This window comes from Cyrtonyx montezumae, unplaced genomic scaffold, assembly GCF_038088225.1.
Source record: "Cyrtonyx montezumae isolate F1298 unplaced genomic scaffold, pur_monq_1.0 scaffold_15, whole genome shotgun sequence".
In the NCBI taxonomy this organism is placed as follows: Eukaryota; Metazoa; Chordata; class Aves; order Galliformes; family Odontophoridae; genus Cyrtonyx; species Cyrtonyx montezumae.
In genome coordinates this window covers 6,073,180-6,099,243 of record NW_027071881.1, presented here as the reverse complement: position 1 = coordinate 6,099,243, position 26,064 = coordinate 6,073,180, and the positions used below count along the sequence as shown (strand labels likewise).

General features: G+C 56.1%; 6 protein-coding genes across 6 annotated transcripts; 3 read left to right on the top strand and 3 right to left on the bottom strand.

Moving 5' to 3' along the window:
- Nucleotides 1–619: 619 nt before the first annotated feature.
- On the bottom strand, nucleotides 620–5,757 carry SARM1 (sterile alpha and TIR motif containing 1). Its single transcript, XM_065732186.1, has 9 exons — nucleotides 5,300–5,757; nucleotides 2,971–3,589; nucleotides 2,570–2,782; nucleotides 2,391–2,482; nucleotides 1,883–2,118; nucleotides 1,687–1,780; nucleotides 1,279–1,468; nucleotides 1,065–1,186; nucleotides 620–813 (listed from the first exon to the last, which is right to left on the bottom strand). Exons 1-9 carry the CDS (start codon nucleotides 5,755–5,757, stop codon nucleotides 684–686), a joined length of 2,154 nt encoding a protein of 717 aa, XP_065588258.1. The 3' UTR covers nucleotides 620–683.
- A 1,751-nt stretch (nucleotides 5,758–7,508) lies between these two features.
- Nucleotides 7,509–10,410, top strand: VTN (vitronectin). Its single transcript, XM_065731884.1, has 8 exons — nucleotides 7,509–7,621; nucleotides 7,830–7,949; nucleotides 8,355–8,690; nucleotides 8,784–8,923; nucleotides 9,091–9,247; nucleotides 9,358–9,507; nucleotides 9,848–10,120; nucleotides 10,219–10,410. The coding sequence occupies exons 1-8, from the start codon at nucleotides 7,561–7,563 to the stop codon at nucleotides 10,335–10,337; spliced, it is 1,356 nt and encodes a 451-aa protein (XP_065587956.1). The 5' UTR covers nucleotides 7,509–7,560; the 3' UTR covers nucleotides 10,338–10,410.
- A 90-nt stretch (nucleotides 10,411–10,500) lies between these two features.
- KIF12 (kinesin family member 12) lies at nucleotides 10,501–14,032 on the bottom strand. The gene is made up of 16 exons (XM_065731883.1): nucleotides 13,836–14,032; nucleotides 13,592–13,645; nucleotides 13,419–13,497; nucleotides 13,224–13,345; nucleotides 13,016–13,091; nucleotides 12,818–12,934; nucleotides 12,617–12,752; nucleotides 12,452–12,543; nucleotides 12,101–12,230; nucleotides 11,903–12,021; nucleotides 11,705–11,809; nucleotides 11,368–11,627; nucleotides 11,120–11,264; nucleotides 10,892–11,043; nucleotides 10,690–10,817; nucleotides 10,501–10,601 (listed from the first exon to the last, which is right to left on the bottom strand). The coding sequence occupies exons 1-16, from the start codon at nucleotides 14,030–14,032 to the stop codon at nucleotides 10,537–10,539; spliced, it is 1,977 nt and encodes a 658-aa protein (XP_065587955.1). The 3' UTR covers nucleotides 10,501–10,536.
- A 477-nt stretch (nucleotides 14,033–14,509) lies between these two features.
- Nucleotides 14,510–15,883, top strand: SEBOX (SEBOX homeobox). The gene is made up of 2 exons (XM_065732185.1): nucleotides 14,510–14,809; nucleotides 14,957–15,883. The coding sequence occupies exons 1-2, from the start codon at nucleotides 14,540–14,542 to the stop codon at nucleotides 15,188–15,190; spliced, it is 504 nt and encodes a 167-aa protein (XP_065588257.1). The 5' UTR covers nucleotides 14,510–14,539; the 3' UTR covers nucleotides 15,191–15,883.
- Nucleotides 15,884–15,972: 89 nt separating this feature from the next.
- On the bottom strand, nucleotides 15,973–18,177 carry TMEM199 (transmembrane protein 199). The gene is made up of 6 exons (XM_065731882.1): nucleotides 17,968–18,177; nucleotides 17,823–17,896; nucleotides 17,656–17,745; nucleotides 16,799–16,838; nucleotides 16,367–16,479; nucleotides 15,973–16,233 (listed from the first exon to the last, which is right to left on the bottom strand). Exons 1-6 carry the CDS (start codon nucleotides 18,137–18,139, stop codon nucleotides 16,138–16,140), a joined length of 585 nt encoding a protein of 194 aa, XP_065587954.1. The 5' UTR covers nucleotides 18,140–18,177; the 3' UTR covers nucleotides 15,973–16,137.
- A 72-nt stretch (nucleotides 18,178–18,249) lies between these two features.
- POLDIP2 (DNA polymerase delta interacting protein 2) lies at nucleotides 18,250–25,495 on the top strand. The gene is made up of 11 exons (XM_065731881.1): nucleotides 18,250–18,443; nucleotides 19,192–19,273; nucleotides 19,914–20,011; nucleotides 20,163–20,259; nucleotides 20,688–20,763; nucleotides 21,333–21,440; nucleotides 21,648–21,784; nucleotides 22,771–22,797; nucleotides 22,983–23,108; nucleotides 23,504–23,583; nucleotides 25,024–25,495. Exons 1-11 carry the CDS (start codon nucleotides 18,280–18,282, stop codon nucleotides 25,136–25,138), a joined length of 1,110 nt encoding a protein of 369 aa, XP_065587953.1. The 5' UTR covers nucleotides 18,250–18,279; the 3' UTR covers nucleotides 25,139–25,495.
- The last annotated feature ends 569 nt before the right edge of the window (nucleotides 25,496–26,064 follow it).

Sequence of the window (26,064 nt, the reverse complement as noted above, 5' to 3'; positions counted from 1 at the left end):
ATCCACATGGATATACTTCCAGAGTCCCATTTCAGCCTCCTGTGCTGACAGAATGGTAATGCTGAGGTTTCAGATGGAGGGAAGGGTGTTGTTTTAGAAGCACTTTTTGCAAAAGCCCTTTGGAAACTTCCCATGATCTAAAGCCAAACTTCAGCCAGCAGAGCTAAGAGCACAAAGTGGTTTTGCAGCATCAGGAGGGAAAGGCCTCGAAGAGGGGAAGAGCTCACGTAGTAAAGGGATATCCCCAGGGAGGGGAAAGCTCCTGCTGAGCGGTTTAGAAGCATTACATGTATTATCTTCCCCAAACACGGGGACTTGGTGAGGGCTTAGCTTTATTTGCCCTTTCCTGCCTTCCCCTGAGCACAGTGACGGGCTGTTTCCTCTGCACTGCTCTCTCACTCCTCTGTTCTCTTGCATTGTACCCCACCAATCTCCCAGCTTTGCATTTTCAGGAGATGCCACCACTCTGGATGAGGGTTTGGAGGGCAGCCTGTCCTCCCTGGTGCTGCTAACACCCCAGGACTGCTCCCAGCCTCATCTCGAGCCAGGAGATGGGTCAGGTCCTGCGGGAGGGAGGGGAAAGGGCGCTACTGGGATAGGGAAAACCTATGGAAGAAATTGGGCCCCACATCAAAAGGGGTCACCTGCACATCTCTGGAGGGGATATGGCCTCTGTCCTGGCTCTAGGTCGGTCCAACAGGAGGGGAACAGTCCAGGCCATTGTCCGACCCTGCTGAGGAGTCCCGGGAGGAGCGGCCCTGGAGGAAGCGGATGATTTTGTCGATGGTGGCCTCCTGGTACTCGTGGGACCACCTGTGTTGGGGAGAAAAATGGGAGCTGAGTTTTCCATTGAGACACCACAAGCTGGCTCAGTGAAGATCCCCTCTTGTCCACAAGAGACGCATGTAACTTTGGTCCCTCGTGCTCTGAAGTGCCCGGAGTGACTCAGCTCCCCTTTGGCCTCTGCTACCTCCATCATTAATTCTCCCAATTGCCTCATGCTCTTTATCACTGGTTATTCAAGTTAAGGAGAAAACCACTTGGCAGAGGTTCCCCTTACTTACTTGATGCCATTAAATTTCAGGACAGCCCTCATGTCCTTGGGAAGTGTTTCTGGATCAGGCCACTCAAAATGGTCTGTCACAGGGACAATGTTCTTTCCAGAGTTCAGGGCTGTCACGATCTCCTGCAGGAACATGCAGGTGCTCAGGGTATGGCCATGTCAACTCATCACCTCCTGTCCAGCGTCCACCATGCTCCCCGTGTTGCATCCCTCACCTTGTGCACCCAGTCCTTGCACTCGGGGTCTGCCATGCACTTATCCAACGCGTGGGGTGAGAGGACCAGCACGAAATTGCGAGCGCTCAGGACACTCTGGATCAACTTGTCCTCAAACTTCCCTGCCTCCAGCTTCTCCACGTCGATGAACACGCTGAAGCCATGGAGCTGCAGGTGGACTTTCAGCAGGCTGAAGGTGAGAGGAGATGGCAGCTAGTGCAGGAGGTGCCAGCTGCCAACCCAGGCTGCTCGCAGGGTCTGGGCTCCCTGCTATGACCTCACATGGAAAGAGGTAAATCAATGCCAAAGAGGGAAGGATGGAGGCAATGGGGCAGGGAATGAGCTCCTTCACCACGCATGAAACTCCGTTCCAGCACCACAGCTCTGTCCGTTGGACACGGGACTCACCTGGCCAACTGCGACCCCGAGCTCCTCCGGTAGCTGATAAATACATCGGTCCCATCGGATGTGGTTTGCAACGTTATAGGAGAATGAAGCGTTTCTAAGCAGAACCAGAAGCAACAACAACAACAACAAAAGCCCCAGAACAATTAAAAGTGCCCAACCAATCGCTTGCCCCAACCAACTCTCAATGATCCCGCACCCCTTGCGGCGGAGAGGATGCGGACGCGGTGGAAGCCGGTGCCGATGTGGCAGTCCTCCTGCAGCTGCTGCTCCGTCACGCGGTGCAGGATGTTGCGGTTGATGCCGCAGGTCAGCAGGTTGTAGGTGTACTGGCGGAACATGGGGTCGATGCTGCCCAGCCAGTCGGCCAGGTTGCTGCGGTCGCAGGTGGAGTAGTTGGCAAAGGTTTTCAGCTCCGTCAGCTCCCGGAAAAACCTGGCAGGGCAATGAATGGAAGCGTGGGGTGGGGATGGGGCGCTGCTGGTCCAGGCAGGACCTGGAGGTGTTTGGTTCTGTGCTTAGGAGAGAGCATTCTGACGTGTCATGGTGTAGAGTGGACAAAATAAATGGACACAAACAGCTATGTGGCTGCGGATCCTCAGGATGCAGCTCAGCTAAGGGAGGAGGGCTCAGGTGAGTCCATGTCTTTGTGGGTAACCTGCAGTACCCCACTGTGGTTTCTATGCCATGGGTGGGTGTGCTCCTACCTCTTCCGGGTGATGCTGGAGCCCATCCCCAGGTCCTCCTGCAGTTCCTCCTCTGTCAGCCTCAGGAGAATATCCCCATCCACCTGGTGCTCCTGCCAAGAGAAATCCGGGCTGGAAAGGTCTTACCAAGGAAATCCAGGTCCTGCCCACAGGTGCCTCTGCCCGGCACAGAGCCCTACCAGGAAATTTGGGCAGAACTTGGTGAATCCAATCTGCTGCAACCACGTCTGCACCTCGCAGGGCTTCCAGTTGGGAACAGTGGGCAGGATGCGTCGGGGCACCTCCTCCCCTATCAGACGCAGCACCTTTTTGGCCAGGGAGGAGGTGGTGCTGCTGGTGGAGTAGCAAACCACCCTCTTGAGGCTCTGCGTGGCCCCAATCTCACTAAAAACCTGTGGGCAGAGTGGGAAGAGACATCACTTGGCTTCCCCTCCTCCTGCCCACAACCCGGGGCTGGGACACTTCGTGAGCTCAAGGGGCACAGGGAACACTGGAGCACAGTTGTGGCATCGCTGCCCTTTTGCACATCCTTCCCTCGGGCCAACCTACCTTTTACTTCTCCTTCCAACCTACCCTTTACCTTTGTTTTCTTCTGCCTGGCCTTGATGGCAGCCTCAGTGCACAAGTAGAAGGCGGCGATGCACTGAGCCTCCAGCCGTGAGCTGTCCAGCAAAGGCACCAAATGCTGCAGGTCCTCTGCTGTCCTGCCCTGGCTGTTGTCACTGCTCCCCAGCATGTCACACGCAAACTGCTCCGGATCCAGCGAGGCAATGAACGGCTCCACCAAAGCCAACGTCCCCGAGCGCTCCACCTCCTTCTCGATTTCCTTGTTGGTGGCCAGCACGGCGATGGCCAGGCAGGCGTGCAGGCGGATGAATTCGTCATCCCTTGAAAACACCAGTGGGAAAAGCCACTCGGCCGCCTTCTTCTCGATCATCAGGCGCTGGTTGCCCTGCCCGCCGTACATGGCGCAGTTGGCCAAGGCCATGGCACAGTGCCGCAGCACCACGGGATCTGTCCAGCGGCACCAGTAGAGGATGGCATCCAGGCCCCCGTCGGAGATGAGCTGGGAGCAGGTCTCCTCAGTGTGCTTGAACATGTGCTCCAGGATGCCAGAGACACTCTGTGCCAGCTGGGGAACGTCTCGCTCCTTGGCTAGGTTCAGAATGACGCCCAGACCGATCCGGGCGATCCGGTCCCTGCGGGGAGAAGACCCCATAAGGACCCCTTGTACCATGGTGGTGTTATGCCACGACAGACAGATGTTGATCCATGGGCCACAGCTGCCAGATGTGCTGCCAGCTGCTGGAATGAAAGAGCTCCAGGTGCAGGATGAGGGGTGCACAGCCCAACACTGCTGTGCTCATGTCCTGCTCCAGGTGAGACACACATAGCAATGTGCTGTGCAGGGTAGGCTAATGCCAGGCTAGGAATAGATCTGCTCAGCCAGCTTTCCTAAGCTGCATCATGCTCTGGGTTGAAAACTCATCTGCCCCTAAGCCAGTGCTGTCCTCTGACTGCTCCCTGTGTTGCTACCAAGCTCAGGACCTGGCTGAGCAACTGCTGACAAAGACAGCATGCAGCAATGTGAGGTCTGGCCCAATGCCACCAGCAGCATCATCTTTGCAGATCAGCACGGGCAGAAGATCCCATCCTCACCCTATCCCTACTCAGTACAGCCCCCCGCACACTGGGACGTGGCCATTCTGCAGCTCTGTGCTCTTTTGAAAGGGGACAGCTAGATGGGGTCATGCCCAGAGGGTGAGGAAGAGGAAAATGATGGGCACTCTGCTGCTGGGTCATGAGGATGGGGTCCAAGTGTGAGCAGTGCTGGGCTGGGGGCACCAGCGCTTCTGGGAAGGCTGTATCCACGTGACTGGTGGTGACCTTGGGTTGGATTTGGCAACCAACACCACGGATTGCTCTGGAAACAAAGCCTGCACCCTGGGCTGGCTGCCAGCCTGGCTGTGGGTGGGTGGTGACATGGGCCCCACTTATCGATGGGGCCGGGGGCCTCCAACTGTTCCTGAAGCAGCTCTGGTTCTCTCTTACCAGACAGCTGAGTGCTGCATTCTGACCATGCCATGGAGGTTTCCTGGGATTAATTCACCCTAATGGATTTTCCCTATTTAGCTCTGCTCCTTGGTGCAGCGCTCAGCAAGGGCTGTGCTGTGAGTCCTCAACCAGGCAGCGAGATGCTCTGCACATGAAGCTGGAGCGAGACCCTCATCTCTGGTCAGGATTCCTCAGCATGTTCCCTGTGCAAAGGTTTGGGGCACCAACCCCAACAAGCAGAGCTGCATGAGCCTGGCAGGATTTTAGGTGAGCAGTGACCACAGAACGGGGAGAAACCCTTGGGTGATGTGCCCGGTGCACTGGGACTGCTGTGTGGTGCTGGATGCCACGTGTGCATGCTGGTACACGTGGTGGTGCACGCCTTCATGCACACGCTTCCACCCCATTGGTGATGTTGCTCCAGCACAGCTTGACACCTCTCACCTGTCCCACGGCGCAGCACATTCACCTCCAGCCTCCACAGAGCCACGGGTCGGGTGCTCCCATGGCCACCAACCTACGGCCTTTGCTGCTCAGCAGCAGAAGTCTCTGCGAACTACTTTCATCCTCCTCCTCCTGCTGTGGTTATGGCTAAGGGGCAGTTGTGTCAGTTGTCCTTGGAGTGAGATGCCCTGACTCAGACAGACTGCCCAGAGCTCCCAAGGGGCTTCTTAGGGACACCTGGGCTGGGGGTGGCTTGTAGGACACCCCGACATATGCCAGCATCCCCAGCACTGGGGCAGCAAGCTGTGCACCCTGCATGCATGCAGGGGGGAAGGTGTGGAGCAGAGTGGGGTACAGGCAACAGGAGCACCTGGAAATCTGAGGGGTGTGGGTACACCTGGTGGACTCACCTGTTCTCCGCCACCAGGATCTGCTCCAGGAGCTGCCCTGCCTGGCACTTGGTCTCCAGCTCGGCCGTGTAGAGCAGGTTGAGCAGCAGGTCCAGGCCTCCCTCCAGGCGAATGGCATTGCACAGTGCTTTGGCCACATCCCTGCCCAGCGTGGGCATCCCCCAGGCTTCCTCCACCAGCTGAAAGATCTCAGCGATGGCCTTCTCCATCTCAGCAGGGCCGGCTGCCTGCTTGGCACGGGCGATGGAGCGCTGCAGGGCGGGCAGGATCCGCTCCAGAGCCGCTCGTATATCTGAATTCACCCCGGGGGAAACCTCGCGGAGCTCCCTGGAGCTGCCTCCAGCCCAGCATCCCGCCTGGCTCACGCACTCCGGTACCACCAACCTTTCCGCACCCGACATGGTGAAGAGCCGGCACAGCCGATGGACGGAGACGAGCAGGGTGAGCACCATCGGCATCCCTTAGCGCAGCATCCTCAGCGCCCGCCCGCCTGGCACCGCCCAGGCACGACTCCTTTTTGGGGACGCAGGGTGGAGACGCGATGGCAGAGTCACGCTCAGCATCCCTGCCCGTCCACGGCTGATGTCACCCAGCCCAAGCGCCGCCTCAGCGAGGAGGGGCTCACCCCACTGCAGCCCCCCTTGTGCCCAAAGCCCTCCTCCTGCACGCAGCTCCTGCCCAGCCCCGCTGTACCCGTGTCCCCCCTCCCCGTGTGCCCCGGGGATCTCTGTGGCCGCGGCACCGCATTTTGGACGCGTTCCTCATCGTGCGCTGCGCTGAGTAACTGCTGCACGGGAAATTCAGAGCAGCTCTTGGGTGGGCTCGGGATTTGCATGATAAAAGAAGGAGCAAAGCAGCCTGGGCCCCTTTTATTTCCTTTTTCCAGGCCAGACGTGCTCAGGGCAGAAATGCTTTGGGAGGAGCGGCTTAAATCCTCAGCTCCAAAAACAGCTCAGCCCCAGACTTAAATCCAAGCCGATGTTGTGATGCCACAGAGCCACTTCTAATCCTCCCAGGACTCAGAACAGACACAGGGAAGGACATCAGACATCAGAGGAGGCGACCAGGCGGCACAGAACCAGTAAGCAATTCTCCGATAAGGCATTATCAGGGGTCGTGGGGTGGCTGTGGTGCAGCAATAAGGCTTTTCTGGTGTGGAGGGAGCAGAGTTCAAACCCTTCCCTTTGCCTTGTCCTGGAGAGCTTTGTTTTGCTCTGCTTTGTTTCTTGGGAGGTTTTCTAACAGCAGCAGAGAGACTGGTGGGAGCTGAGAGTGGGGAGGTGCCTGGGAGCCTGCAAGCAGCAAGAAGCTCGGTCTGAGCCCATCAGGAATGGGGTTTTGGTGCTGCCCACTCCCTGTTGCTTCCCTGGGGTCCCCAACCCCTCTGCCCACCCCCAGTCTTGGCCCTGTGGGGATGGAATGAATGTGGATCAACGCTTACTTGCACCAGGGATGGTGCCAGCCCTGAACAGGGGCAGGAGCAGGAGGAGCCCTGCCCCATAGCCTGTTGCTCAACCAGGCCTGGAAATGCCTCACTCGGCACCAGACCAGAGGTCTTCCCAGCAAGGGAGGGAACAGCTGATGCCAGGAACTGCCTGTGCCCAGCCCGGCAGTGGGGGAGCCCACGGGACTGTCTTCTCTCTCCAAATTTTGTCACTTGGAATGGCACTGTGGCCACCCCAGGATGGGCAGACCCCGCTGGAGCTCTGCCCCAGCAGCACCCCAGCAGTGTGAACAGCCCAAGTGGGAACACTGTCGCCTCGTGCACATTTGCTCCTTGCCCCCGATTAAATAACTATCCTGCAGTTATCAGGAGCCGCTGAAAGAGCTGAGTTGACATTAATTAGTAACTGAAAAGCTTGGTCAGAAAGGGAACGAGAGGAGCAAAATACACGGGCCTTTGTTTGCCTACCGTAGCGAAAGTGCACGGTGCTCCCCACTGCCTATGGCCACCCACCCCCAGCCCCACTCCTTGGGCACACATACCCTGCCTGTGTCCTTCAGAGCTCCCTTCCTGCTACCAAGCTTCCTGCAAGGCAGCAATCCCCAAATCCTCCGACATGTGAGCATGAGCTTTTCCCTTGGCATGCCAGTGGGCTGAGAAGGGAGGAGAGCAGGAGGGGGAGCGCTGCCCCTTCTCCCCACGCACTGACCTTGCCCTGTTTGTTTTCTCTGGGGCAGGCTGAGCAAACAGCGGATGCTGGGGCCCCGGTGCTACGTCCTGCTCAGTCACAGTAGGGCTGTGCTCCTGGCTGCCCACCATGAGGCTGCTGCTGCCCGTCCTGGTGCTGGCCCTGCTTGCCCTGACTCGTGCTGCTGAAGGTGAGCCCCAAGCCTGCCCCACTCGCTGCCATGGGGAAGGGGTGATGGTGTGGATACCCCAGGGAGATCCCCGCTGCCGGGGCATGCAGCTTGTTGCGTGAGAGAAAGGGGGGGAATGGAGAGAGGTGCCAGCCAGGTGCCCACGGAGAGGTTGGGGATGTCATCATGTTTGCCTTCACATCGCTGCGCTCCCTCCATGCTCTTGCAGACTCCTGTGAAGGTCGCTGTGATGAGGGCTTCAATGCCTTGAAGAAGTGCCAGTGTGACACCCTCTGCAACTACTACCAGAGCTGCTGCAGTGACTACTCCACTGTCTGCAAAGCCAAAGGTACCGGCCCTGCTGCCACCCATGTCCCCTGCCGTCAGCCTCGGGGTTCCCAACAGTGTCCCATGTCCACATGGCAATGGGAGGGCTGGGATTTGGTACTGGGGTGCTGCAGAGCTCAGTACCCTGAGAGAGCCCATAACCAATGTGAAGACACCTGGGGGTCTGTGACCAACGTTTCCCCTCCACAGTGAGATGTCTTTGCCATCAACTCAAAGCCCACTCATAGAGTCATAGGCACATTAAAGCTGGAAAAGACCACCAACCTGTCCCCACCATGTCTGCTCCTAGACTCATTAAGGCTGGGCAAGATCCCATCACACAACCTACCACACTCAGTGCCCTGGGAGGACCTATACTCAGTGTGGGGACGCCCAGGGCTCTGCAACCAACCTGTCCCCTCTGCAGTGACACGAGGAGATGTCTTTGCCTTGCCGGAGGATGATTACCTGGACTATGACCTCTCCATCAACACTGGCACGGTGGGGCCCACAGGGGCACCGGCGCCCACAGAACACCCCACAGAACCACCTGCACCCCCATCACCCACACGGGAGACCGAGACGGCCACTGAAGAGACCCCGGTAGAGACAGAGGTGCCCACGTTCCAGCCCGTAATCACCACCACCACATCCCATGGGACTGAGAACCCAAGCTTGGAGGATGAGCCCGAGGAGCTGTGCAGCAGGAAACCTTTCAATGCCTTCACCGACCTGAAGAACGGTTCCCTCTATGCTTTCCGAGGTACCCACAGCCCTTTTTCCAGCACCTCGGGGTTTCCCTTGCACCCGGTGCTGATCACCCAGCTTCCACCTCCCTCCTCCCCTCTCTTCCCAGGGAAATACTTCTATGAGTTGGATGAGTCCAGCGTGCGGCCCGGCTACCCCAAGCTCATCAGTGATGTCTGGGGCATCGAGGGCCCCATCGACGCAGCCTTCACACGTATCAACTGCCAGGGCAAGACATATCTCTTCAAGGTGGGTAGAGCTCTCCTGCTCACAGCACCCACCTCCCCTTTCCCCACCCTGGGACATTCCATGTGCACATGGTGGCTTCTGGATGTCCCCAAATCCCCATGGCCATCCCCACCACACCCATCCCCAGTGACACTGTGCTGCCTTGCCAACCCCCTGCTCCCCCCCAGGGCAGCCAGTACTGGCGCTTTGATGATGGAGCCCTGGACCCCGGGTACCCACGTGCCATCTCTGAGGGCTTTGAGGGTATCCCCAACGACATCGACGCTGCCTTCGCCCTCCCAGCGCACAGCTACAGTGGCAATGAGCGAGTCTATTTCTTCAAGGGTAACGCAACCAGCACTCCCAATCCCTGCAGAGGCCATGGGCTGGATGCTGCTCCCCTGGCTGCTGCTCAGCCCCGAACACCACAGTGATACCCCACATCCTTCCCCTAGGAAAGAACTATTGGTCCTACGACTTTGCCCACCAACCCACGCAGGCCGAGTGCGATAAGTCCTCTCCCTCCACCGTGTTCAACCACTACGCCTTCATGAACCGTGACAGCTGGGAGGACATCTTCTTTTCCCTCTTTGGTAGTAGGAGGGGTAAGTGCTGTGATATCGAGTCCAACTGTCAACCCCTCCCCACCGTTCCCGTTCACAGAATCACAGGCAGAATGGTTAATTTAGGAATAGATCATTGTGTCCAGTAGTCAACCCCTTCCCGCCATGCTCATACAACCACAGACACGTTCAGGTTGGAAAAGACCTCTAAGGTCATTGAGTCCAAACACCAACCCATCCCCACCACGTCCACTCATTACATCCCACTGCACTGGGAATCCTTTGGAGCATCCCTGTGCCATGGGGCAAGCACTGGGGGCTGCCTGTGGGGCAGATGCTGGTGCCCACATGTTGCTGCCCGCTAACTCATGCTTTCTGGCAGTCGGGGCGAGCGGCCCACGGCCCATCAGCAGGGACTGGTGGGGTGTACCCAACCAGCTGGACGCCGCCATGGCCGGCAGGATCTACGTGGCATCCCGGCAGCCCCGCAGAAGGAATTCCCGTCGCTACCGCAAGAGGTACAGGAACCATCGCACTCTGAATTTGGGTTTGTGGGGCTGGCTGAACAACGATTCCGAATCTACCGACACCGAAAGCGACTGGCTGTCAGGATCTCAGTGCGAGACCCTACAGAGCGTCTACTTCTTCGTAGGGGGTGAGTCTGGGGGAGAGTTTCCCCCTGGGGCTGGGGATGCTTTGGGACAGTGCGGGGCTGGCAGCGAGGTCTGACAGCTCCTTCTGTCCCCCCCACAGACAAGTATTACCGTGCCAACCTGCGCACCAAGCGCGTGGACCTGGTGCAGCCCCGCTACCCGCGCTCCATCGCGCAGTACTGGCTTGACTGCCCGCAGCCTGATGGGGAGAGCACCTGAACAGGCCCCACCGTGGCTGCCAGCAGCACGGCCCCTAGCTAGACCCAAATAAACCGCCAGCGCCGTGTCCGTCCGTCTGCCCAGCAGGGTGAGGTCTGTGTGTTGTGCAGTCGCTGGAGCACGCCGTTGTCCCCAAAGTGTGAGGGCGCTGGGATGGCGTCCCCACTGCCCAACCCCGGTCACGGCGTGAGTGCAGTGCTCAGATTTGCTCTGCCAGCCATTCTGAAGCCTCTTCCCACTGCAGCACGGGGATGGCTCCAGCAGCTGTGAGCCAGGGGCAGTGGGGTCAGGCCTGCAGCACGCTGGGGTCGGGCTTGCACCCCGTAGAGCCTGACCCCACGGCTCTGCTCACCTCTGGGCTCTGGTGGTCCTGGCCACGGTGGGGCTGAAGGGATCACCCTTCCCTCGGTGCCCGCTGCCTCCTGGCTATCCCGTGGCAGTGCCTGACGCCGCAGTGAGCTCCAGCTCCTGCCCTGGCTCCTGTTGTGAGGATGCGTGAGTGAAACCCTGACCTCCCCACAAGCCAAAGGCTTTTCCTCGCCCTCAGCTCTCACCGCTTTCCCTTCTGAGGCCAACAGCTGGGCATGGTGCCATCATCCTGGGAGGGCAGCGGGAGGCTGGCACTTCCCTTTTTGGGGACCGGCGATACCTGGGACACAACGCCGTCCGTGCAGCACCGCGGGCAGCTGGAGGCAGGAGGCAGCTTCTGAAAGAGGCAGAGGGCAGCCAGTGTTTGCACTGTGTCATCCTGCATGCCCTGTATGGGGTTGTTAGGGACTCACCGGCAGCCAGTGCGCAGAGGCGGGCATCGTGTTGGGGTGCCGGGGCCACGTAGGGTGGCTGAGCGGGATGTGGGTGCTTCGATGTGGGGCATGGCTGCGGGATGGGATGTCAGCAGCACTGGGGACTGGGGACAGCTGGGGCTGCCTGGAGAGCAGAGGGAGCAGGGCAGCAGCGGCCTCCATGAACCCTGCAGCCCTGGGAGAGGTACTGACACACCGGCTGCTCATGGGTCCTGCGTGTCCTGTACCTGAGCTGTTCATTCTCCACCACAAAGTCTCGCAGCAGTCCGTAGAGGCTGGGCCACGCTGGAGCTCCCTCTGCCGGGAGCTCCCCTTCAAGCGGGGTGCGGTGCAGCCCCCCAGAGCCATACCTGCCCCCCCAGCCAGGCCATGCCCCTGGCACCTCCCCACTCGTGGGCAGGCTGAGCTGTTGCCGCAGGGATTGGTTCTCCAGCTGCAGAGCCTGAATCTCCTCCTCTAAGGTTTGCAGCAGCCTCTCCCGAGGCACCTGGGAGCACCAGGGGATGGCTCAGGATGGGAGTCCCATGGTGGGGCTGAGCATCCCACCCCTTCTCACAGCCATACCCTGTTGGCCATGGGTCTGGTGGTGACCCTGCAGGCTCTGCTGGCATAATGCAGAGTGCTCAGCGTCTCCGAGAGGCAGCGTGAGGATGGAGAGATGCAGGCGACCTGCCAACGAGTTGAGCCACTCTGTCCCCATTCAGCCTTCCCCTCCGTGCCCTCCCCCCCCCCCCTCCCGGCTCCATGCACCTCCTCCCATACCATCAACGTGACCCCTGAGCCACCCAGTGAGCGGGCCAGCAGCCGGGTGAGCTTGCTGTCCCGGTAAGGGATGTGTGTCCGCTTCCCTCGGGGCTTGGCCAGCAGGGAGATGCAGTGTCCTACAGGGAGAGTGAGCAGCAGAGTGTGCAGTGGGGCTGCAATGGGGTTCTGCAGCCCACGGGGTCCCCCAGCTCTTACCCAGGGCCAGGAGGCTGCGGTTGATGTTGTTGGCCTCCACGGAGAGCTCCCCGCTGGAGCCGGTGTCCTTCACCCGCTCGCTGCCGGCCAGATCCACAAAGCACAGCGTGCCCTGCTTGCCGGGGCCGGGCTGGGGGGGCACGTTGTGGGGTGATGCTGCAATCCTGCATCCCACCCACCCCTCCCTCGTTGTGTAACCCCCTGAGTTTGGGACGCTGTCTGTGCCACTCGTCCCAACATCACAAAAGCAGCCTTGGGGAGGAGGCAGCCCCCACTTTGGGGCTGGAGGACCTCTCCCAAGCCCCAATCCCCCAGCCCTCCCCATGTCCCCACAGCAGGGGAAGGGCTCACCGCTCGGCTGCGGATGCGGACGGTCAGGATGGCGTGGCTGCGGCTCGAGTGCCCATTGAGGGCGTGCGCAGAGGTCCGTCTCCTCTGAGAACCTGCTGGAACAGAAAGCTGCAGGGGGACCTGGTGGCCACCTCCCACGTGTACCCCAGCCCCACAGCCCAGCACCTTGCAGGAGCAGCTCAACGATGGCTTCCAAGCTCCCAAAGTCCACGCTGAGCTGGTTCTCCACGTAGAAGCCGCGGGTTTTGCTCCAGCGCAGGGGTAGGGAGCGAGGCGGTCCTGCACTCAGCAGATCCCTGACCTTGGGGTGGCAGAGGGGTCAGGAGGTGTCAACAGGGTTGGGATTGGGGCCGGGCGGGTGCTCACCTGCTCGTTGTAGATCTCAAGGTAGGAGGCACTGAGCGCCAGGCCGGTGCTGCGGCTCTGCTCCAGGAGGCAGGAGAAGGATCGCTGCATCAACCCCAGCAGCCCCGGGGCATCACTCTGTGGAGATGCCACTGAGTCAACAGGTTGCACTGTATCAGCACCCGCTGCCCGTCCCACCGCTGGGAGCCAGCGTGCTACCTGCCCCAGAGGGCCCATCAGGGTGTAGGTTTTCCCTGAGCCCGTCTGTCCGTAGGCAAAAACAGTGCAGGAGAAGCTGGGGGAGACGCTGAGCTTCAGGCGTGGCCCCAGGCTGTGGCAGAGGGATGCCACCTCTCGGCGCCATCCCGGCAATGCAGACATCCCGGTGACGTCTGGATGTAGGGTGGGGGGCACGTGGGGGGCTCACCCTTCCACTGCCAGCCCCACCAGCTGCCGCATGCCACTGCCCTCGAAGACGGCCTCCTGCGAGGTGCCCGCGTCGAAGACGGCGCTGAAGGTGAAGGTGGCATCGTGCCTGGCTGCACTCACCTGGGCATGGGGACGGCGGAGGCTCAGGATGGGGTCACAGCCCCCGGCCCCATCGTGGGGAGGTGGCACTTACGTGGACAGTGCCATTGCCCAGGCTGTGCACCACATGCTGGTCACCTCGATGTGTCTCCGGGCAGGTCAGCGGCCGGACCCTGATTGGGGCATGGGGTGGGACACACACACACAGTGTGGGGACCCCGGGGAATCCCGCTGTGACACTGCCCTGGGGGGACAGGTGACACTGACCTCAGCACCACCCTCAGGCGTGTTTCTCTGCCCTCCTGCTCCTCGCTGGGGCTCCTGAGGGGAAACAAGAGGGGGTGGGGTGGAGGAGGCACTCCGGGCAGAGGCACCTATCTGTGCACTTTCCTCCTGCCCTACAGCGCCTGGCAGGGGGTGGGGTGCTGACCCGCCATGTCCCCACACAGGGACTCCTCAGTCCTTTTCTCAGTGCTCAAGGCTCAGCCCTCTCCCTTTCCTCCAGACTTACGGTCTCAGTTGGCTCCGTGGGATCAATTTGGGCCGTGTTCCTTCTTGGGGCCTCCAGCCCCGCTCCTCCTCCGCCTCCATTTGCCCCCAGCACCCCTCGCTCAGGGCGGCAGCAGTGCCTGCTCGGCCCCAGTGCGATCCACCACCAGCCAGCCCTGTCTGCCCCGCACTACCGGTACCACCACTCCAGTTAAACATTGACTGGTGCCAGCACTGCGGGAGGGTGGTACGGGGAGGTGAGGCTGGGGGGCAGGCGACGGGTGCTGCATGGGGTCACCTGACCCCAAAGGGAGGGGCGCAGGAGGTCTCAGCATCAGCTGGGTTTCCCAATTTGATGGCACCGGACCCCTGAGTCTCCTCCGTGGCTGGAATCCCTATGGTTCCCCGATGGGAGAAGGGCTCAGAGCGGTCGGGTTGTTCAGTACCTGGGCAAACTGGGGTTACTGGTGCCGGGGGAGCAGCTCCTGGAGCTGTCGGGTTTCCCGGTACTGGGAACTGTTGGGTTTATGGGACACCGGGGCTAACCGATGTCTCTGGGATGCTGCTGCCGTCAGGGGGCACCGACCGGGACTGGCCCCAGGGAACCGCCGCGGGGGGAAAGGCCGGGAGGGGGGAACCGGGCAGCACCGCCCGCTCGGGGCGGTCCCAGCCCACCGGGAGGGGATAAAAGCCGGGTTGGGAGCGGGGCTGGGGGAGCCGGGCAGGATGAGCGCGGCCCCGGGTACCTCCCGCGCCCCACAGCCGCTGCTCCGCTTCCCCGACGGGGCGGGCAGCCCTGCGGCGGGGGCAGAGAACCGAGCTCCGGGGCCGTGCCCCTGTCCCTGCCCGGGGGGACCGAGGAAGAGGCGGCGGACCACTTTCAGCCGGGGGCAGCTGTCCGAGCTGGAGAGGGCCTTCGCCGCTGTGCCCTACCCGGACATCGCCACACGGGAGCGCCTGGCTGAGCTCACGCAGCTGCCCGAGGCCAAGATCCAGGTGAGCAGGGCTGGGACTCCCGAGACCCCCACCCCCAGATCTTCCTCCATCCCTCCCGGGATCTGATGGGGGTCCCCTCCTCATCCTGCACGCACGCCCCGTCGAGCTGTTCCCGTTGTCTCACGGTTCCCCCGTTCCCCGGCCCAGGTCTGGTTTCAGAACCGCCGTGCTCGCAGGATCCGCAGCACCAAACCGGAGCCAGCACTGTCACCGCCACCAGGGGAGCAGGATCCGCCCGTGGTGACCGCTGAAAGCACCATCCCGGTCCCCACGCTGCCTCCATCGGGAGCCCACAGCCCTGCTTGGGGCCTCCCCACCTCGCTGGGCTCTCTCTCTGACCTTATCTACAGTGCAGCCATCACCAATCTGGGCGAGCCGTAAGTGGGGTGCACCGGGGCTTAATGCCCTGACTTCATTAGGGCGTGGAATTACCGCTGGGCCCAGCGGTCCCTACGACGCCATCCAATATCCTAAATGCTGGTGCAGCCGTGACGGGGCCAGCTCCCAATCAGCCCCCCTAATACCGACTAATCTTTTGGAAAAATACCTTAATCTGAGGCAGGATCCGCGGATGATTGTGGCGTGGCCGCCCCTAATCCTCAGGCACGTTCGCAGGTGCCGGCAGATTTCCCCGTATCGGATATTAAAGCGTGTTCACAGAGGGGCTTAGCTGCCATCAGAGCATTAATCACCGTGTCCGGCCCTGGCACAGTGCCCACCCGGCAGGTGTCTGCGTCCCCAGGGCTCAGCAGAGCCCCCTCCCCACTGCACGGCCACAGGGGCACCCCAATGGGCTCTGCTCTCTGCTCCGTGGCACCTAAGAAGCCCCCAGGCTCCTTTTGGAGCTGCTTTCCCACCCCAGCCAGGTGCCAACACCGACACGGTCGCACCAGGTGTTGTCATCCTGAATAGATGTGCGTGGAGGGCAACCATCACCATGTATGGCCACGGTGACTGTGAGTATCACCCTCCCTAAAACAGGCAGGGGAGCAGGTGGGAGCAGGAAGGACAGGCGGAGCAAGAGCTCTGGGTTCTGCAGGAGACAGAAGGATGCAGAGGGAGAGGAAAAATTCATGGCTGTGATGTCCTTAGGGGCCAGGTCAGCATGCTGCATGACAGGGATTTTTATTATTTATTCATTATTATTTAGTCTTATTATAAAAAGACAGAAACTTTACAGATGAGACAGCAAAAGCTTGCAACCTTTTCTGCACTGGGGTGATAACATCCACTAGACGACAGCCCAGAGATAAGATGCCCCAAACAAATGACTCGTGGGGAAGGCAAAAGCCTCCAGCACGAGCCTCGATTTATGATGCTGCACATGGCTATAGTTTCCCAAGGTCTCCCTCAATTGTGCGCACCATCACATACAGTTCAGCCAAGCCAACCACCGAGGCCACAATCACTGCTGACAGGACACGCTGCGGGCACAGAAAGAAAGAAAAATGACCGTGTGTGCGTGGCTGAGCTGCTGCCTGGTGCTGAGCAGCATCTGCTGCTCCTGCCAAGCAGATCTGAGCTGGTTCTGAGGCCGTGGCCACCACGCTCACTCACCGCTGCTGTATCCACAAAGATGTACTGGCTGCCCAGGTACGTGCAAGCAAATGCAGCCACCACAGTGACAAAGAAGTTGAGTATGGTGATGACTACAGCTTTAACAGAGTGAACTGGAGAGAAACAGGAGAGATGAGGGATTGGGTAGGGGGAAGCTGTAGCCCTGCTGGCTGAATCTGCCTGTGACTGCCTCAGCTGGGCTACAGGAATGCTTGAGAATCCACATTTTCTGCCTCCAGAGATACTTTTAAGAACTACAGTCTGGCTGCTCCTTTACTGGAGGAACACTTCTGAGCAATAGCACCTCTCAGTGAGATGTCTTTGATCAGAGAGGAAAGGCTGACTGAGGCCAAATAATGTGATGATTCCCGTGCCCAACTTTCTCTGCTGTTGGTACACAGTCAGGTGTCAGCAAGACAAACAGCCACTCACCTTGCCTCCCGAACTCAGCTAATGTCCCGTGGTTCATATCCTAGAAAAAGGGATTAAAACAACTTGTGTTTCAATGTATTTTAACGTTATTTGCAGAATAAAAGCAATAGCAAAACCGTGTCTAGTTTCTAAGACCCACTGAGAAATCTGGACAGCTCCTGCTGGGCCTTGGCAGCTGTCGGATGAGCTGCAGGGGAGCAGCAGCTCCATGTTTTTCTGGATTTATGCTTGTGGTGTGATTCGTTGTCAATTAGAAGGGTAATTTCTAATCTAAGCATTTCTTGGGATTTGAGCGTGGTCTCAGATGGAAATCTGTCTTTAACAGACCCCGGAGGGTCTTGCCTTGAACTGTGATGGGATAGCAGGCAATGCCCACACACAAGGGAGAATCCTGAACTTAGAAAGCTGGATTCTAAACAGAGATTGAGAGAGCATCAGCTTCTGTTCTTCAAGTGAGTATCAGCCTGAAGACGAACTGATGTATAACACCAATCTGGCAGCCTGGCTACTTTATAATTTTTCCTCTAAGACAGATGGATTTTCTTCCAACTGCCCCTCAGTTTTGTCTCAGGAGCACTGAAGGTATGTGTTCACATCCTGAGCTGGAAGAGATCCATAACCATCACAGAGTCCAGCTCCTGGCTCCACATGAGGCCTCTCTGAAAACCAGACCTATGTCTGAAAGAGTTGCCCAGATGCTTCTTGAACTCTGGCAGCTCAGAGCCATGTCTGCGGCCCTAGGGAGCTCTTTGGTGAAGAACCTTTTCCTAACAGTCAGCCTGAACCTCCTCTGGAATTGCGTATCCTAGGGCGGGTTGGACATCTTTAGGTGGGAATCTTCCCTCCAGGCCCCTTACCTGCCCGGTGACGTTGCGGGTCATCCGCCGGTACTCCTCATTGGCCAGCTTGGCCTTTATCTGCTCCAGCCTGGCCACCAGCTCGGGGTTCTGGGGGAAGGCCGGGATCACCGTGAGGGCCTCTGGAGGTGGTGGCAGCCCCCGGCCCTTCCCCAGCCCTCACCTACCCGCGGCTGCACCGGCACCTCGGGCAAGGCGATGTCGCTGTCTCTCAGGAGCTCGTGGAGGAATAGCGGGGACTCTGTGGAGGGCAGAACGGGGAGGTAACGGCGGACCGGCGCGGCGCGGTCTGCTAGGCCCCGCGCGGCCTACCTGCCTCTCGCAGCCCGTTGTACAGCCTCCGCAGCAAACTGAAGGGCACCAGAGAGCCCTTGGAAGCCACAGCCTCCCGCAACTCTTCCCGCAGCTCGGCGGGGAGCGTGGACAGCTCCTCGCTTTCCACCGCCTTCCTCAGCCGCGGCCCGGCCCGGATCGCCGATGCCATCTTGCCGGACTGGTCACCTAGACGACGAGAAACACCATAGAGCTCAGCGGCGCCGGCGGGCCAGAGCGCCTCGACGGAAGCACTTCCGAGAAGCGGAGGACCGGAAGTGGGCTCGCGCTGCACTGTGGGCCGGCGGCGGGATGTCGGGCGGCGCGGCGCGGCGGTATTTGGCGGCGGCGTTGGGTCGGTGCCGTGGCCGTGGGCTGCCGCTGTGGGAGCCGCCCCCGGCCCGTGGGCCGCGGCCTCTGAGCGGGGGGAACGTCGCGGCCCTCTCGCTGCTGCCGCGGAGGCACCTCTCGTCGCGGTGAGGCCTGTGAGGGGCGGGGGTGCGGCGGGGTTCGGGTGGGTCAGGGGTTATTGGGGCGTGTGAAGTGTTTTTCGGGGTGCGTGATGGGGTATCTGGGCTGGTCGGGGGTGGTTAGGGGTTTGAGATGCTTTTGGGGCGCGTGAGGGGATGCTGGTGTGGGCGAGGGGGTGTTAAGGGCGGTTGAGGAGTTGTTGGGGTGGGTGGTGGTGAGGTGCTTGGGTTTTGGGGGTGGCTGAGGAGGTGTTGGTGGGTCCGGGGTTTTTGGTGTGCTTGAGGAGTGTTGGGGTGGGTGAGGGAGTGCTGGGGTGGGTGAGGGTGCGTTCTGCTGAATGAGGGGCTGTTGGGATGCGTGGCAGGGCATTGGAAGGGGTTAGGGGTTTTGGGGGTGTGAGAGATGTTTCTGGGACGTGTGTGGGGGAAGAGTGCTAGGGTTTATGGGGGGATGTTTGGGTGAGTCAGGGACCTAGGGGCAGGTGGAGGGTGTTGGAGTGCCTGGAGCAGGGTTATTGGGAGAGTGGGGGATCTGGGGATTTTTGGAAAAGGGGGGAGGGGGGGAATTCTGGAGGGGATCGTGGCTGGGGAGGCCAATGGGGCAGAGGGCAGAGTAGTAATAGGTGCTCGTGAGATCGCTTGAGGTACAAGGAGGGGTCTTAGATGCTATGCGTAGTGCTCCCAGCTCTGGGCACGCTGCCCAGTGTGCCCTGTGTGCTGCCTTGCACAGCCAGCAAAACCTCTCTGCTCCTAGGAACCGCCTGGAGGGCAAAGTGCTGGAGACAGTGGGGGTGTTTGAGGCACCAAAGCAGCATGGCAAATACGAGACAGGCCAGGTGAGGTTTCCTGGGCAGCAGAGCTGACCACACAGGTTCTTTCCACGAGCGTGGGGTAGCTGAGTGGTCTGCCCATGAGAAGGCTGTGGCATAGCAGTGGAAGGCCAGAAGTATCACAGTTGTGTTTCTTGTGTCTGCTGTGTCAGCAGTTTGTCAGTCATCTGACAGTAGCAAGTTGATAAGAATCTGCAGCATGACACGTCTGTTGGTGCAGTGCTGTTTGCTGTCCAGTTTTAATGTGTTTTCTCCCTTGAGCAGCAAAAGGGAAAATTGCTGAATTAGAGTAATAACTCATAATAAGTCATTTCTGCATGTATAACTCTCGTGTATGCTTCTGAGCACTCTGCTCCATCCCACTTTCCTTTCTGCACTTCTGTTGATCCACTACTTTACTACTGGTTTAATCATTTGTTTTATGGGATAGAGCCAACACGATTTTGTTCTTGTTTCACATTATGTTCCCTCTGTGTTTCTGCTGTGGTGATTGTCCCCGTGTTCCATGTAGCAAATTCTACTGTGTTTAATGGATTTTATTTTTCTGTTGATGCCTTCCAAAAAAGGGCTCGTGGGTTCATATTTTCTGTTGTATCTGAGAGTGAAGTTTGCTGTGTATTCAAATGCAACTGTTTGTTCCTTTCAGCTATTTCTTCACAGTGTGTTTGGCTATCGAGGAATAGTGCTGTTTCCCTGGCAAGCTAGGCTGTATGATCGAGATGTTGCTTCTCCTGTCACAGAAAAGTAAGAATTCCTTCTTGTTTATACACTGTTATGTTTATATTTCTTAGCAAGTGCTGCCATCCTGAAGTGAACTCCTTCCCATTGTGGGCACCAGGTGAAGCAGGGGTTGGTGAGCACATGCTTGAGCTCAGCATTCTGCTTTTCTTTTTAGGAACGAGAATGTAGCAGGCCATGGCTCCAAAGAGGTCAAGGGCAAAACACATACTTACTATCAGGTGCTAATAGATGCTCGGGATTGCCCACATATAGTAAGTAACCAATATAACCGTGGTATTGAAATAAAGATGTCTTCTCTGGTGTGAATGCTTTTCTTCCAGTGGCTGTAAATCCACATAGCTATTGTTTCACAAGTCATAATTTCCCTGAGGAAAGTATCCCGGAATGTCATACAGCTGTTTCTGGATTGTTTTCCCCTTTCCAACCTTCTTTCCTCATCTCCTCATGGCATTCTTATTTTGTTATGTGTAGGCATACTCATAACAAAGTTATGAGTTGCAGCACTGAGAGTGTTTTTTAATAGTTTGAGTGAAGAGTTAGTCCAGAAATGTTAGGAGATGGATTGGTCAAGTAAAACAAATGTTATATGCTCTAGAAAGAACAGCTGTAAACTGAAATGTAACGTGGAAAGTGACCCACAAAAATCTGTACTGAAAGACATAAGCCTCTCTTTTCTCAGTCCCAGAGGTCGCAGACAGAAGCAGTGACGTTCCTGGCAAATCACGATGACAGCAGAGCCCTCTATGCCATACCAGGTTAGTAAAATGCACCTCTGACTTCTGTGGAGATGCAATTTGACATGAAGTGAGCTCCAAATGTCACAGAGTCATCTTCTACTGGTGAAGCAGCAGTACACATAGGGTGCTGCTGTAGTAAGCCTGCAACAGGGTGACTAAATCTGTGAAGCCCTTTTGGATAGGTAGAAGTTTGGCATACTCTGTGATCAAAGGCATGGCTGCTCAGAGCTACTGAAACAGATCCCCTCTGCATACTCTGTTGCATACTCTGTCTGCTTAATTACCAGGACCACTAGATCTCTTTTTGTCTTATGCATTTCCTGTCCAAATGCCTTTTGTGATGGTACAGTCACTTTGCAGCCCCTGTCTGGAATTTACCCTGTGGAGAAATCTCACTGCAGAATGCAGCCAAGGTTATTGTTAGCCCATTTCTTCCCATCTTGCTTGCAAACATAGTTTTGACATTCATTTCTGCTGCCAAAATCCCTTTCTTAACTTCTTACCAGTGTAATCTGTTTCTCTGCCAGGGGTCTTCTGAGCAGCTCTCAGCTGGAGATGTTCAGTGTCTTTTGGGGTTTCTTTTTCAGGTTTAGACTATGTAAGCCATGAAGATATCCTTCCCTACAGCTCCACTGATCAAGTGCCCATCCAGCATGAGCTCTTTGAGAGGTTTCTCATGTATGACCAAACAAAAGGTAATTTTTGGCCTCAGAGGCAAATCTTCAAAATCAGATGCTAGATACATTCTATTATGAGCAACTAGAACCCACTTGTTCTCTTGGATACAGTATCAGACGTGTGATCTGGCTTGTATTTTTGTTACAATAAAGCTTCCTTTAAGTTATTTTTCTAACTATGTGGTTACAGTATACTTGAGAACTCTAATCTTTCCCTCCTTGCAGTTCCACCTTTTGTAGCAAGGGATACACTTTGTGCATGGCAGGAGAAGAACCACCCCTGGTTAGAGCTCTCTGATGTGCACCGAGAAACCACAGAGAACATTCGAGTCACAGTCATCCCTTTCTATATGGGCATGAGGGTAGGTCTGTGTTGCATCTTGCTGTGTTGGTTCTGTGATCTGTTTAACTTGAATGTTGCTTTTTTTTTTAAGGCCTCTTTACTGACTGAAAGTACATTTTGCTTACTGGAGAAATTACTTTTTGATCCCATTTGTAATTTCATAGTCCAGCTCACGTATGAGACTGCTTTGTCATAACTTCACGGGGAATACTCCTGTGCTTGGATTCTTCTTGTTGTTTGTTGGGTAGCATATATCCTGTACTTTCCTGCAGAACGCTGTCAGGAAGATATTTAGGAAAGCTTTTAAATTACTGTACCAGAAAACAGTTGGGCATGTGTGTAAAGTTACTTTAGTCTTTGGTGCCACAGTCCTGTTATCAGCAGTGTTATCACCAGCGGTGAGGTGGTGTGGGTGTTGACCTCTGATTCCTGTCTCTAATGGAGGCTAGAAGCTTCTGGATTTAATACATCACCACGCGCTCTTCATAGTGCAGCATCTTGATGTGGACCATTCAAGACTATAAGGCTGTAATAGCCTTCTGGGTGGGCGGGCTGGGAATTACAGTGGCAGTTTGGTTTCTGAGTCCAGAGGAGTACAGCTGCTGGGGAGCTGTGCTGTGACGGGTGAACGTTCTGGTGCAGAACTGCAGCTTCCATGGGGTCCAACTGATGTTTGTCCTAACCTCATCAGAAAAACAGGTGCCTGAAGGCAAGGAAACGGGTGTTTCTGGATCTGTAAAGTGCGTAATTAACATGGAGATCAACCCTCTGTAGTCATGAGATCCTTGCAAATCTCCCACCTCGTGACTGTGTCTAGAGCAGAGCCAGTGCCAGGCAGTCACTGATGGGCTGCTTTGGAGAGCAGCTGTCTGTGCTCACGTGAGTTGTCTGCGTCAAGCTGGCATGGAGAGAGAGCTCCTGTGCTTGTGCTGTACTGACAGCTGAAGAGGTTTTGGCACTGAGCATTGAAGGGCAGCTGCTAAAGTCTTTTGTTTCTCTTGACAGGAAGCCCAGAATTCCCATGTCTACTGGGTAAGTGCCTTTTGTTTTGCAAAGCAGCTAAAGAGAAGGAGTTTATTCGCTGCGGCATCACTGCTGTGTGATAAACTCTGAGGGAGAGTAGCCTTTGCCTGGCAACTGCTTCCCAGTATTGGCTATGGGTTATCAATTATTTGCAGCTGCTTCTGGTTCTTGATAATGGCTTTTCTTCTGTCCAGTGGCGCTACTGTATTCGCTTGGAGAACCTTGACAGCGAAGTGGTACAGCTCCGAGAACGGCACTGGAGGATATTTAGCTTATCTGGCACCCTGGAAACAGTTCGAGGCCGTGGTGTTGTTGGAAGGGTAGGTGTTGTGCAGCTGGGTTGACTTGACAGTGATTTGCTTAGTGGGCAATACAAGTGGAATAGAAAACAGGTAGTGGGAGAAAAAGCAAAACGCATAAGCTTTTTATATGATGTTTTGATGTGTGAATTGAAACTTCACACAGAATGTTCCTAAATTACTGATAAGGAAAACTGGAATAATATGTGAGGCTGCTTTCTGGATAGGTTGTTTGCCATGTAGTTGGAAATAGTGCTTAAGTGTTATGAAACAGAAAAGAGGAACTAGTGTCAAATACCATTCTGAAGGTTGTGTATCTCTTGTTTTTCTTCTTGTTGTGTATATTTCCTGTTGACACCTGTCTGTGGAGGAATCATGAGATTTTGCTGATATAGAGTGGTCTTTTGTTTTCTCAGGAGCCAGTTTTATCCAAAGAACAGCCAGCATTTCAGTACAGCAGTCACGTTTCCCTGCAGGCATCCAGTGGTCACATGTGGTAAGAAACACTTATTACTGCAGTAGTGATTTAGGTATAGGATCCCACAGCACTCAGCTGGGATGCAGTTTGCAGTCTGGAGCTGTGGCTTAAAGGTGGGTGGAAGTGGACTGGATGGGATTTATTTGGTAGTTAAAGCAGGTCTTTGTACAAGCTTCTTCGTGGTAGTAATCTCAGTTAGGGGTAAGAAGATCTGTTGATTTTCTGTGCTAAGAAGGCTCTGGGCTTATTTATCCTCCTTCTCTGGTCTCTGCTGAACTGGATTTGAAAAGACATGAAGCAGTTCTCTATGATCTTCTGCTGTGCTCAGTTTCCCTTTCAGTCCTTGACACAAGGCTTCATGCTGGCGTTTCCTTAGGCAGCAGAGATGATGGACAAGGGTGCTCCCTCTTTGGAGGGGACTGCTCTTTCGCTGGGCTTGGATTCTGCTCCCACAGTGCAGCTTTGTGTTCACAAAGAATTGGCACGTGGGGTTACTCTCAGTTTAGGCCAGTTAAGACCTTCAGTTTAACTGGCATCCAGGTCCTCTCTTCTGTAAGTGCATGTGGGAAAGCGCTCAGCCAGAGTTGTTCTGCTGTATTGTATGGTTAAAGCAGTTCCTTCTTGTTTTGCATTTCAGCTAGGTTAGTACATCCAGTGTTGCCTCTGGACAATAAATGTGCAGCCACCTCTTGCCTGCTGCGTGACAGGTCTCTGGCTTGTGTTTTTCTGAGTAAATCTGTTTCAGATGTTAAGCTGCCTTAAAACTGCCTTTGTTTGAATTGGGAAAAGCATGAGAGCAGCTCTTTGCCTATAGCTTATACCCTTGTTTGACATATTATGCATTTTTAATTGCCTGAATGTATACCCCGGGGAATAAAAATAGCTTTAGTGTTTTTTTATGTTTTCCCCTCTCTCATGCATCTTGAAAAAAAAGTTGGAGGTTCTGAAGTTCAGGGCAGTGAGAGTAATAGGGAAATAGCAAATCCTTTTTGTGTTCAAGAACAGGTAGATTCAGTCCTTCCACACCCTTTCTGAAGGGCAAAGTAGACAGAATTTGCAGTTGCTTCTGTAATGGGATTTCATATTATCACAGACAACTACTGGAGCTTCTGCCAAGAAATGCAAATCAGAGTTCACTTGCAATCATTTTGTAAAAATAGTTCAGATGGTTCTATCTCCTCTGGGGTGGGTGTGAAATAAACACTGCTGCAGATGCTTGGAGTGCGTTTGCCTCCAGGAGGCTCCAATCATGACATCTTTATTCAGGAAATGTGTGTTAGAGATGTGATGTAAACTGCCCAGGAGTCTTCCAATAAATGAGTCATCCTGGCAGACAGATGCTGAACCAGCCCCAGTCCCTCTGCAGGATATGGAAGAGCTTGTTTCTTACCGCCTAGCTGATGATTCCTAGCTGTGACTCTCCCTGGCCTCAGCGTGATCTCTACCGTTATTTTGCAGGGGTACTTTTCGATTTGAGAGGCCTGATGGCTCCCACTTTGATGTCCGAATCCCACCCTTTTCTCTGGAAAGCAACAAAGATGAGAAGACGCCCCCCTCCGGCCTACACTGGTAGAGCAGACTGAGTGCCGAGACCCACAGAGAACTGTGTGTGTTGTAGACCTTTGCCTCCCCCTCATGCTGCAGCCAGGAAAATGGAGCTTTTAAACATTTTAAACATTTCAGTTTTAACCATTGTCTGACGAGGAGGCTCTTTTTGAACTTCAGTACTGGCTCTCTCAGGCTGCTTGCAAACATAAGCTGTGCTACAGTTAACCCTCCCCTTTGTGGCACCTGCTGGGGTTGGACCTGGGCAACGTAGATCTGTGTAACTGCAGAAGACTGGCCCCCTCAGCCGGCCCAGACCCTTTCCAATGTGTTGTGAATTCTCTGCAGTGTGAGGTTTCTCTAATAAACTGGCCCTTCCAGTTGCGACCAGTCTTCCTTTATAAACCAAGGCCCGTGGTTTGCCTCCAGCTTGCCCTGGCTTATTGCTCCTCTTCACCCTTGTGCAAAGCAGAGTTGGCCCAAATTTCTTGCTGCTTCAGAAGGAAGCAGTGAGCATGTCTTAGGAAGCAGAAATGAACTGCTGTGCTTCCTGATGAGGTGCAGGCTTCTTGCAGTGCAGCTGCTTTCTGGACTTTAGGCAGCGTGTGGCAGAGCAGCCTGTAAGCTGTGTTCTCTGCTTTACCTCTTTTTACCTGAGCTATGCACTGGGGTGTTGCAAAGCCTGTTTTGTTGGAGAAGAGAGCCCAGAGAGGGAAAGGTGTGTTGGTAGGTGGTGATGAGCAGAGTGACACGGTGCCTTTTGAGTGTGCAACACTGGGCTGCATGATGCAATAGTCCAGGAGAGCTGAAGGGCACGTGGACAGCAGCACTGTCTCCCAGGGCTTGCCTAACTGAATACATGATGTGGCTTTGTTTTCTTGGCAGTTTTTGCTCTGAGAGGAATAGTTTGGCTTTACCCAGAAAGCAGTCACCTGCAGTGAGATAGTGGTTGTC